The 12694-nt window shown below is 39.7% G+C and overlaps 1 protein-coding gene across 1 annotated transcript; it reads right to left on the reverse strand.

Moving 5' to 3' along the window:
- Window positions 1–470: 470 nt before the first annotated feature.
- Window positions 471–11259, reverse strand: pias2 (protein inhibitor of activated STAT, 2; the record flags this gene model as incomplete). Its single annotated transcript, XM_083886659.1, has 14 exons — window positions 11228–11259; window positions 9566–9744; window positions 9132–9219; window positions 8955–9005; window positions 8730–8820; window positions 8503–8637; window positions 8309–8414; window positions 5952–6025; window positions 5601–5761; window positions 3860–3993; window positions 3455–3635; window positions 3190–3326; window positions 3060–3097; window positions 471–683 (listed from the first exon to the last, which is right to left on the reverse strand). Exons 1-14 carry the CDS (start codon window positions 11239–11241, stop codon window positions 471–473), a joined length of 1602 nt encoding a protein of 533 aa, XP_083742785.1. The 5' UTR covers window positions 11242–11259.
- Between the last annotated feature and the right edge of the window lie 1435 nt (window positions 11260–12694).

Genomic DNA, 12694 nt, shown 5'->3' on the forward strand with positions numbered 1-12694 from the left:
ATTTGTACATTTCTATACACTGCTGTTAAGCAAATATTAGGAGTTAATCTACCAAGATAATCAGTGGAGGGGTCACCAAAGACGGAAAGGACGGTACAACTTGATGTCATTAATAAAGAGTGCTGTCGCTGCTTCCATCTATCGTTGTGGTGATATTTGCTCTAAATGCAGGCTGTTTGTTTTGTACATTCTGGGGTACTGTACCCACATGGTGGCGCCAACATAACAGACTCCGTGGTAATTTTAAATACATAATTCTAAAATATTGCATTTAATTGTATCACACACTAAATTCCACACACTGGACACAGAAAGGCCTGGTACAAATACAAATAAGTCCATCAAAGTTCTCATGTATACCAATGTATGTGCTTGAGCATGTGACGTATGTGCCTGTTTCCTCGCATGTTCAGTCCAGACTAAAAAAAGGCCACAAAACAGGCCTCAGAAGGTCCAGTAAGAGACGCGGCTCAGTCTAGTGAAATAATATCTGAAATACCACTGTCAGTTCCTCCTCCAGCTCCGCCCCCTGCTCCTGTGATGACTCTGGTTTCGTGGAGCGAGCTGGTGGCGTGTGCGCTGGTGTCGTAGTGGCTGCTGGAGGAGACCAGAGCAGAGCTGGTGCTGGCTGCACTCTGCAGGCTGCTCGTCAGGTTGTCGAGGAACATCTGAGGCCGGTAATGCTGGGCAAGAAAAACAAGGCCATCAGGATCAACACCATTTCTGCATCCATGAATTGTGACATTGTGCATAATGTCTGCTCATTCTCTCCATGCGACAACAAGTCAGTTTTTTATGATTTTCATATTTCATTATGAGGTGAACTGGACCAACAATGCTGATATTTGAACTCACTGAAGCCCTCAGAATCCCAAAATAACATAATTAAGAATATATTTGCTGCTTTATCTCACTGTTAGACAGCCTTTTTGAACTCGAAAAGTTAAGCTTTTTTGTGACTTTGGTGTTTGAAATCCTTTGTTCAGATTTACCTAGCTTTTTCCTGTGTCCCTCTAAGCTAAAACCACTAATTTTCTCTATGGACTTGGTGTGAGAGAGTTAGCTTTTTTTTTTTGATTGTTTGTTTTTTTTTAAAGGAGAGTTTTCTGCCTTAAAAGGCTGTCTATCACGGATATAGACATGAATACATACTAAGATAACATACACTTAAGGAGAAGTATTTTTTCTCAGGTGAACCTTTTGTTAAGTGGCTAAAATCCGTTTTTCTAGTTTTCCCTGCAGGCAGCTATGCATTCAGTGAGAGCATGATTACCTGGTTCAAGACACAGGGGATATTCACAGTACAGTCAGCTCTAACTAAGGGCCTGATTTACTAAGATTCCAAATAGAGAGCGCTAAATTGCGTGTGCGAGCTTGAAGGCTGCGCCTGCTACTGGATAACATGAACTACTAAGATTGCGACCACAATTGACTACAGGCGCAGAAGTGGTTAAGACCGCCCTATTTAAATGAGGATTTTGCGCTAGTCAAGGGTTGTCAACATGGAGAAAAAGCAGACTCAACGGAAGCGCAGAATGAAATTTGAAGCCACTGAACAGAAAGTACAGCTGACGTTCTGCGATGAGCTGATACCTGGGATCGAGGGATATGACATCATTGTTCCCCCGGTCCATATGACCTTTTTATATTATTATTATTTTAATCCTGTGTCGGTATGATGACAGCTCCATCATTACCTGACGTTTCAAACAAAGAAAACTATGGACTATGGATGTTGCTGCGCTTTCCTCCTGACTCACTTGCAGCTCTCTGACAGCTGCCATGGAGCACTCTGCTGTTTCTCTCAATATTACACATAGGTCTACTTTTAATGGCTGTGCGACTTTTTTGTCAATAAGTAAATAAATAAATAAAGCAGATCACAACGGCTTTTTAGTCCCAGTCTGTCCCTGGTTTCATCTGTGTTCATTCAGTCAGGCTGAGTTTCCATTACGCGTGCCAACAGCCTTTGATCTGACGTCAGAGGCGACGGGACAATCGATATAGAAGATATATCTATAGCTGATTCAGATAGTTACATTAAATAGTGTTTTTTGTGATTATTTATTGCATTTAAATGTGCCTGGAACTGTGGAAACCTTCCTGTGATTTTTTGTGCCGCACTGTGCCACCTGCGCTTCGCCGTGCACCGAGAGTTGACCAGGTTAGAGCTGGACCTGTTAAGGTAAAGCGGGGTTCCCCGTTCCTCCGGTCTTAACCGGGTAACATAGGTACGACCCCTCCTTGAACCACAAACTGCAGACCAAGGTAAGCCCATACCAGTACAAACACGCATTTTCTCCTATGGATATCTATATTTAATTTATTCAGATAGACCAAATAAGAAATGAATGTGCGTCATCTGTGAACGCGTAGTTGAACATGCTCTGGAAAAGCGTAATTTCCTGATTTACAAAAAGTATTTTTGTTTATGGATTTCTACCGCAGCCATGTGCGCGCACCGCTGTGCCAGTTAAGACCTGCCTTTCAAACGTGCTAAATATAGACGCAAAGATAAGCACCGCAATCAGTTTCAGGTTTGATAAATCACTTTGCGCGTGCTAAAATAACATATTTACATTTTCTCCTCCCATCACACGCAAATAGCGTGTAAACGCCCCACATTGCATATGCATTAAGGCAAGAACGCTAAATGGGTTGTGAGTGCTATTTTGCCCGTCTGAGGGACGAGCTCCTCGTTGCGCCCTGTTAGTAGATCAGCATTCACGCAAATCTGCGTGTGGAATCCAGTTTGTGCACGTTTTTGCACGCGCAAAGCTTTAGTAAATCAGGCCCTTAGTGTTTATAACTTATACAGCAACACATCAAAAAGACAGGGCTCATACCCGTGGGCGAACCACATACGTTTTTTACAGGACTGGATGAATGAAACTCCTCAGTCCCAGATGAGAATATAAAGACTAGACCTAAACAAATTCCACAAAGAATATGAAAACATTCTGCAAAATCTGCTTTTTCATGCTGTAAAGCAATTCTCCTGGTTTGTAGTGATATGACCTGGCAATCAGACATGACAGTGCTGCTTTTAACAGACATACCTGAGAATCAGCTTGAATTAAGGAAAACAAATCCAGACCTAAAAAGTAAGAAACAGAACATAGTTATTAACAATGAGCGCCACTGTATGTAAGCGACAATTTTTCTAGTCATAATGTTGAGCTGACTGACTCTGCATTTCTGTGGGGATGGTGGCCAGAGTGGACGGATGGAAGGGGACTGCATAGTCAGCGAGCGTAGAGGTCAGGTACGTCGGGTCCAGGGATTGGACATTTGGCATGCGCACAGTGGGTTGGTAGGTCAACACTCTGAGATGAAACAAACAAAAACAAAACTTTGCTTTAAATAGAAACATTAGTTGTTGCATCATATCAAAAGCATTATTTATAGAAAAGTTGTATACGACTCTAAAAACAACACACAGGGGCTTGCTTACCCCTTTGCATGCATATCCTCATTCTTGGAAATGTATATGCAACGTTTCTTCAGTGGAGGGTCTGAGTCCTCTTCATCAGAGGAGGAAGAGGAGCTTTCCAGCGTTAGATCAATCACATCAGCCTTCTTCATGGAGCTGGGCTCAGTAGATGGAGGAACCACTGATGGCTGGCGCACAGGAGCTGAGTTAAAAAGAAAAAAAAAAGACCAGGCTGGTGTTATGCTAGATTTGCCTTACTGTGAGTAATGTCAATGGAAAGTCTTAAAGGGCCACTTCACCCAAGAAAATTTCCAGTTTTTATTTTACTCATTTCTAAAGATAAATGTTATTTGATCATTAGACAGTGGATCTGAAATACATGTCATACTCCCACAACAACAGAGGAAGTTGGGATTGGGTACTTACCCTCAATTTTTGGAATGGACTGAGAAGGGACCTTGACGGCCTCTTTCTTTGGTCTCATGGGACACCAAGTTCCATCCTCCTGAAACTTGATCTCATCCACATCTGAGCAGTCATTCAGTATTTCCAAGAATAAACTGGAAAGAGAAAAAAACACAAAACATTTTATTTAACAATAGGTATGTCGATTTTTAAATAGTTTCTTATATCTTTGTTTCATATAACAAAGAAATTATTAAGACCAAATAATTTGAGTTTTTGGAATACACAAGACATTTTAGAACATCGGCTGAAGGCCAAAAAACTTGTTGATTAATCAAGAAAATAACTAGGGATGGGAATTTCACAAATTTTTAGAGTCGATTGTCGATGTCCACGTGTCTAATTTTTTGTCTACTTTTTTTTTTTTTTTTACATCAGCAGCAACAGCAGCAGTGCGGGGGTGTAAACTATTCTACACTGTACTACTTCATTTTTGGCTCAAAAACATGGCTGTAATGTCCATTATTGACCATCAGAACAGCGATAATAAAAATGAGGGGCAAAAAAAAAGAAAAGAAAACGGACTCCGCTGGAACGTGTGTGTCGCCACTCGTCAGACGGCTCAGGTTTTTGAACCTGCGCTTGTTAGGTGTCCACCAGAGTGAAGTACAGTGATCCTGACTGGGTGAGATGCCGTCTTCATTTAGCGCTCGTGTTATGTACCCCACTCCCATCCTAAACTTAAGCGCAACCTCGTTCGCACTGCACGCACACACACACACGCTTGGACGCGCACAGCCACTCGAGAGAACAAGCCGGTGACGCACGCATGTGAGAGCGCAGAGAGCCTGGACAGCAGGATCACCTTTTCGTGCACAGCTTTTTTAACCTCCATGGTCGTAAACTTTACGTGTTTGTGACACTTCCGACTTTTTTTACTATACATTTTTTGTCGAGGTGCGCACGTGTCGATTGTCGATCGATTTTGTCGACAAAAAAGTCCCATCCCTACAAATAACTAACCGATTATTACAATTTTACATGAACACTAGATTCTTGGGGGAAATAACAGCTTTTTTTAACAAGAGTTAAAAGATACATTAAATAAAATAAAATATTATTTTTATTTTATTTTATTTTATTTAATGTATCTTTTAACTCTTGTACATCTACACTTTTACCTCCCAATTGTTGCACAATAATTTCCCTCGGGATAAATAAAGCATCTTGAATTTTATCACCATATTTCTGTCTTTGAGAATTCAAATAGTGCAACTGATCTGGGTCCTTCATTTAACATCAAAAAAGCAAAGAAATAAACTAGGTATTATCTGAAATAAAAGGTAATAAGTGTGTTTTATGGTTATTCGGGATATAGCCTAAAAATATCCAGGAATTATTTATAAGCTATAATGCCCAGCCTTACATAAATCTTGATTTGATTTGTATGGTAATATTGATACCGAAGGACTAGGTAATTATTTTTCCCCGATCAGCCAGCCCCAGTCACAGCAGTCTCTGTCAGAGCACAGCTGTACTTGTCTAAACCATTAAAGTGAACCCAAGTCCATTTGGTTCATGCTGCTGATTTTTGTAATGATTTTAAAACTTAGGTTTACATTACAAACTTACTTTACATTAATCTCGTCATGGTCAACATGTGATTGTTAGCCTTCTTTTTAAACGTTACATTGTGAAACCGTTTCAAATATTTACTGGGAATACGACAACAGATAAATTGGGAGAAGTGGCTGAAACTGACCCATCAATGATGAGACTCTCGTAAGTAGCCTTCTTGTCACAGACAGGACAGATCCAGGTGGGTTTCTTCTCGTTCATCTGAAGGTAGAGGGCAGCATCGAAACACTGCAGGTGAGAGCAGGTCACCGCCCGACACGGCACCGTCAGCCGCATCTTACCCAGCTGGACGATAACACATGCACAGAGGTCAGTCAAGACAAATAAGGGTGGGGAAAACATCAAAACTGCTCGAGGTATCATAATAAGTTCTTGAAGAAATATGAATTGACGCTGAAAAACACACAGGGAGAACTGTACAAAAGGTAAATATAGTCAGAATAGAGTTCCTGTAAATGTAGAAACCTTGACTTACTGGACACATAAGTGAGACTCGAAGGCTTGTTGTAGCAATCTCACTGTCCGGATCTGCTGTCAGCTTCTCTTTAACTGGAACACAGAGGAGAAGGATATTAGATATGTGTGTATAATAATTGTTAAAGTTGTGGTGTGTAACTTTTAGATGTAAACAAATGTCCGTTACATTCAAAAAAGCTGTCAAATGCCTATCAGTTCCACATGACTGCCTGTGTTCATCAATAATAGCAATGTTTGGTTTACATCACAACTGATGGAGGGAAGGTGGAAGCATAACAGCTACACGAGTAAAGTGAGACGGCAGCGACTTTTGGGTTAAGAAATGGACCCTGATTCTCTAAAATATGAGTGGAATGCTGAACGGGAACATTTGAAATAAAAGTGTTGTCCCTTCAGAAAGCTCTGCAGGCTCACCTGAGGCCTGGGGCATCACAACATTATCAGTGTTTTGCTGACAGAAGTTGCTTTAATACTCACCAAGAAAAAACGAATAACATACCAAATACAAACACATTTACTATCTAATAACTTATACAATCATAGCTGCTCATCAATCATTGTACAGTTCCAGACTTGGGGAAATTTGGCAAAGTCAAGTTTTCTGCAGTAATTGACTGCAAGAAAATTGTGCAATGCAATCATTTATAAAATATCGACTTTTTATAATAAAAAGAATAATCTAATATTCATGCTCGTTCCCAATTGCAGCTTTTGAGAAGCTGGCTCTGGTATATTTTTTGGCACTTTTGCTCAGTTTTCAATAAGCCAGTGTCACTATTTCTGGTAAGCTGTCAGCCAATGATGCAGTGATGTTATACAGTTTGTGTCTGCAGAAGTTACCAAGAGTATTTAGTGAGGAGTTATTGAATTTAGCAGAGGCTGTGTGCACGGAGAGATGCAGCAATTTGAATGCCTGTTTCATTTAAAGCCTTACGAAAAGACAATGTAAACGTTTTCCATCAACATCTGGATTTTTTTTTTTTAAGTTTGACAACTGCCTGGAACTTAAGGAGCTGGCTTATATTTGAGCATTAGTGGTAACAAACACTACATGCATATAGTCAAACAAATGACACAGCCAAATCGTTGGCTGTGTCAGTGAGGGGAAGGAGGAGGAGTACAGGGGCGTTGTGGACTCCTTCGTCGAGTGGTGTGGAGCTAATCATCTGATTCTCAACTCCACCAAGACTTAGGAGCTAGTGGTAGATTTCCGCAGGAGGAAATCTACCCCCACACCCATCTCCATCAACGGTGTGACTGTAGATGTTGTCCAGGATTACAAGTACCTTGGAGTATACCTGGACAATAAACTGGACTGGGCCAAGAACACTGAGGCTGTGTACAAGAAGGGCCAGAGTCGTCTCTATTTCCTGAGGAGGCTCCGGTCATTCAACGTATGTAACACCATGCTGAGGATGTTCTACCAGTCGGTGGTAGCCAGTGCCATCTTCTTTGCTGTTGTGTGCTGGGGCAGCAGGCTGAGGGCAGCAGACGCCAAGAAGATCAGCAGGATCATCAGGAAGGCTGGCTCCGTCCTGGGGGTCCAGCTGGACTCTTTGGTGGTGGTGTCTGAGAGGAGGATGCTGTGTAAACTGCACAGTATCCTGGACAACAACTCTCACCCTCTCCACCAGCTGCTGACTTCGAGCAGAAGCACCTTCAGCAACAGACTCATTCTCCCCCGGTGTAACACAGAACGCCAGAGGAAGTCTTTTCTTCCTGTGGCCATCAGGCTGTTTAATTTAGCTACTTCTGGCCGCATTAGGAACAGTGGAGACACTGTGTCCTGATCCAAAATGTCACTTTACCCATATCACTTCATCACTTTACTTTGTTTGCACTATGCTGATAACATTAGTCACCTTATCACTGTTTATCACTTTCAACATTTGCTCACCATATTTTAGTTGTACTTATTTTATTTCCGTGCGTACTGCTGTATATTATATATACCTACCTTGACTGTGATTCTTTTTTGATTCTTTTTGTGACATTGTTGCATTTAAGTTACTGTTGTAAGTTACTGTTTTTCCTTCTGTTTGGCACTTTGTTGCATTTGTCTTACTTGTTTATTTTACTCTATTTTTTTGTTTTATTTTTATTTTTATTTTTATTTTATTTTATTTTATTTCATGTATCTTTTAACTCTTGTACATCTACACTTTTACCTCCCAATTGTTGCACAATAATTTCCCTCGGGATAAATAAAGCATCTTGAATCTTGAATCTTGAATAATTGTTGTTCCCTGAATACTCAATTAATCAAAGAATCCTTGCAGCTATGGTTGCCATTTGACTGTTCCTACAGTAGAACATTGCATTTTAGTGTTTCAAGTGAAGGACTAAAATACTTACTTAAAGCTCTGGAGTGGTCTGGGTTTCTGATGCCCTTCATCCTCAGCCTCTGAAGCAGCAGTGGTGATGTCAGCTGTCTCACCAGGTACACAGACATAGAGTAAGTCTGAAAAACAATAGATGGCTCGCTGTCATGATAGTGTCAAGGACAGGAAAAGGTAGAAGAAAGAACAAAAGGATCTGAGAGTTCTCACTTTTCCAATTTCGGGTGCCCACGTCACTGAAATCTGATTGGGCACTGCAGAGGAGAGTCGGACGAGCGATGTAATATTCAGAGGTCTTCCTGGTCTCTTCTGTTCCACACCATTTTTTGGTGGAGGTGCGTAACCCTTGAGAGGAAAAAGACATTGTTGGAATCTTCACAGTTGAAGAATGAACTGGCTTTTTTAGCTGAAAATGATCACTAAAACAAAAGACTTACAGGCAAAGGAAAAAGTTTTCCATTGACCTTTATACACAGACTGTTGGGATAATTATCCTCTTGAGGGCAACTCGTCTCTGACAAACAAAACCTGCAAACACAAACACACATGTATTAACAAAGCAGGCAAACCCAATGCTGGTGTTCATAACTTCCAAGGCCCACAACCACATGTGAATATTAGGAAAATTATTTATAACTCAGGTGAGTTGTGACTATTCTCACCTTAGCTGAATTTGAACCATGTAATCCCTTCTGCCACCTGGTAGAAAGTCCCTGTAAACAAAAAGAGATTAAGAGATGCCCTTTCATTATCAATATATCGTTTACATCACGTTCACATGGCAAGTGTTTCCCAGTAAGTGTTTGAATAACTGCTACAGTGCGAACAATCAGTCCTACCTGGATATGCATACTTCCCGAACTTGCTGTGGTGTCAAGGCAAAGATAAAATATTTTTCTTGATGATACCTCTGTGAAGTACTCGCTCCTGAAAAATGCAAGCGATGACTGTTAGTTATAAAAGAAAAGATACTGGATTACTCCTTAGACAACTACAGCTAGGTTCAAAGCACACAGTATACAGTATATGATTTTTATTCATTTTCAGACTTCCTGGATTCTGCCACCATGAAGGCAGGTGTTCAACAATTACGTTGAAAAGACTTAATATTTTTTATATTTAGGAAATGGATGAAATACTTGATGATTTATGAATAAAGATAAAATCTGATATAATATTTCTAACAGCATTTAACAAAAAAATTCAAAACATGGTGGCAGAACCTGTATGTGTTCTTCTCTAAAACAACACAGAAACAAAACACAGCACAGACCTAAACTCGAAGGCTTGATCAAGATGTCCAGCACATCATAGAAGGGCAGGGATTTCATCTGCACATCAGGGTGGACGGGGGGGATGACAGGGGCTGGTTGCTGGAGGTTCATACTGGTTTTAATGTCGTGCCACGCAGTCGTCATCGGGCTGACTTGTGTTTCACAGAATGGAACCCTGCTAAGAGAGAAGTCAGTGTTCACTGCAGTTCAACAAACCTGGGACAGCAAAGGCCGGGGAAAAAAAGGTCAGGTGGTGACACTATGATCCTGGAATATCAATCACAATAACGTATAATTTATATTGATAAAATATCAATACCAGTGGCAATAGTTTTGGTTTTAGCAGATCACATACTTCTTCTGTTCAGAATTTGCATCACCTTTGTTTTGCAAAAAAAGAAGAACAATGGGGTCTACCCAAAACACAAACTGAGCATTAGGATGAGGCAATATGATTTAAAAAAAAAAAAAAATGAAATCTCAGATTTTCTGACACCAAACTTGGTTAACAATTAGCAAGAAAAAAGTACAAAGAAATTAACCAAAACAAGCTTTGCTTTTAGTTTTAACAAAATACAAGCCTTGAAACAACCACGCAAACAAAATAGCAGAGTGACAGTTGAAGTTAAAAATGAAACTGATTAATTAAAAACAAATCCTCCTAAATTACAAATGTGATAAATCGATTAATTGCCCAGCCCGACTGAGCACTAACAAGGACTATATGAAATAATGCAACTAATCAAATAAACACAGAGAACTTAAATAAATGCAGCAGCACAAGTTTTAAAGAAAACTTGCTGAGCTTGAATGTGTGCACTACAGAACCCCTCCATTTACAGGCTAAACCATGCAAGAAAAAAGTTTAAAGCTGCGCAACTGGTCTGTGCATATTAAAAGCTTGATATGGAAAACAAAAACATCATAATAGAAAAACTGAGATTACATAAATAATGAATAAACAGATTAATAAATGATACATGGTAAATGCACATTATGGAATTTCTTGCATGGGTGTGGGATAGAATCATAGGTTTGTGTATGCAATTCTTAAGGTCCTGAGGACGAAATCAGAACCCCATAGCAGAATAAACGAGCAACAATTCAAAATTTCAATTCAAAACAAACTGCAATCACTTCTCTTTTTTACGTATTTGACCCAGTGGTATGCCTTATACTTATAGTGAGTGTATGTTTATTTCTTAAACACATTACATCCTGCCATGTAAATTATTATTTGTCTTATAAATCTAATAAAATAACTTTAAAAACTATTATATCTACTCACATTAACTTGGGGCTAAATGTGGATGCATTTTAGTAACACAAGCTCCATGGCAGCTACTTCCCATCAACACCTTTAACATTGTCTCTGGCTTATCTAACAGTTTAACAGGTTTAAACAGAGTGAAAAAAAATACTTTATTTTGGTTTCGTTTGGTTGTAGCGACTAACGAGACATACATTTATGACAGCTTTCTTTCCATCTATTAGCATGAGAGCTAACTCTCGAAACGTAAACGGTGTTATGTTAAAATGCACCTTCCTGTCGATAGCACACTACCGGGAACGTTTTCCGCTTATTCTATTCGCTACATGTTACTTGTAGTTGGTGTATTTGCAATAAAAGTAAATTATCAACAGTGTTTTTCTTCGCTTACCCAAATGTCTTCATTCTCCGCCATCTTGTTGTTCCCCGGTTATCCCGGCCAGCGTGTCTACTTCCAGGTGACGCCACAGCTGCTGTTAGTAAACTTCCTGTAACTTCGTTTTTTTCAAAATAAAAACGTTAAAAAAGAAAATAGAGATGATGTAAGTACAGGGAAATATGACGAATCACATACTGTAATATGTAAAGCTCAACGTTCAGAAACAATCCTTTGTTCTCTACAGATGTATAACTTGTGGGAGTCATTTTCAAATGTTTGTGATGTGTATATGTAATGTAAAAATGTTCTCTGTGCGCATGCGTCACTCTTTTTTAAGCATTAACACCCTATAACCTTATCATATGATGTTATATGATCAATTTATAAGATTATAACACAACCTTGTCAGGACCAACTCTTCATTTTTCACACTGTCTCGGATGTTTTGCCATACAGCAGTCACAAGGCAGTATTGTACAGTTCAAACCCTTAGGCCACCATTGGATTTTTATTTGTGCTATAATGGCCATTCGGCAAAATGATTTGTCATGAGTTACACATCCAGAAAATGGATGCAGTTTTAACATAAGCAAATGTTAGTGGGACCCTGATTAATGTTATTGGTCAAACCTGTTTGTCCTATTATTTCATGTTGAAAAATATCTGCTATGCAAAAGGTCTCTTTCACTAAGTCAAGACGTACATTACATACGCATGTTGAATGAGTTCAACTCAATGACACCTTGTTAATGTATTAGACCAACTTTCAGGCACGACCACAGAATTTTCATTCATCCATTTTCTACCACTTTATCATCCACATGAGTGACATGGGTTGGGTTTGGGCCTGGACACGGGGAAAAAAGCAGAGACCTAGACTGTTGAACCAGATAACTGCTGACCTTCTTACTATGAAGCACCCATTCTTACCAGTGCAGGGCATCGACATATAGTTTTTATAAATCCTTTGATGTGTGATATCACAGATGATGAAAGAAGCGGATTGTCCACTTAATTCAAGGAATTGTTCTCCCATCTGTTAATGACAACACTGTTCAACGGGTCATTCTGACAGGCTTCAAACTCGGCAGGTAACTTACTAAGGGCACCAGTGTGTGCAGCATGGTAGTGGTAGAAGAATGCAATAGTATTGGTTTGGTATCAGACAGTTTGGTATCAGGCGCATCGTTTTCCATTACGTCATAGTACCTCCTCAAAGTGGGCAGGGTTTCATAGCACAGCTATTTTGTACCTGACACAAACACACACACTAGTTATGGCCAAGCAGTTATTTTTGGTGCACTGAATCATTAGAATTAATTAAAAAGATTTGTTCACCAAATTGTTCAGTACTTCCTGTATGACCGGAGTGCACACAGTCACTGAACTGAAATACGGCTGAATTAATGGATTGTGATTCAAATCGTGATCAATTGGTACGGTTTGATTCTTGTCGGATGTCGTGCTCACGACTCTTCC

The sequence above is a fragment of the Microchirus variegatus genome, assembly GCF_963457635.1.
Source record: "Microchirus variegatus genome assembly, chromosome: 3".
Classification (NCBI taxonomy): domain Eukaryota; kingdom Metazoa; phylum Chordata; class Actinopteri; order Pleuronectiformes; family Soleidae; genus Microchirus; species Microchirus variegatus.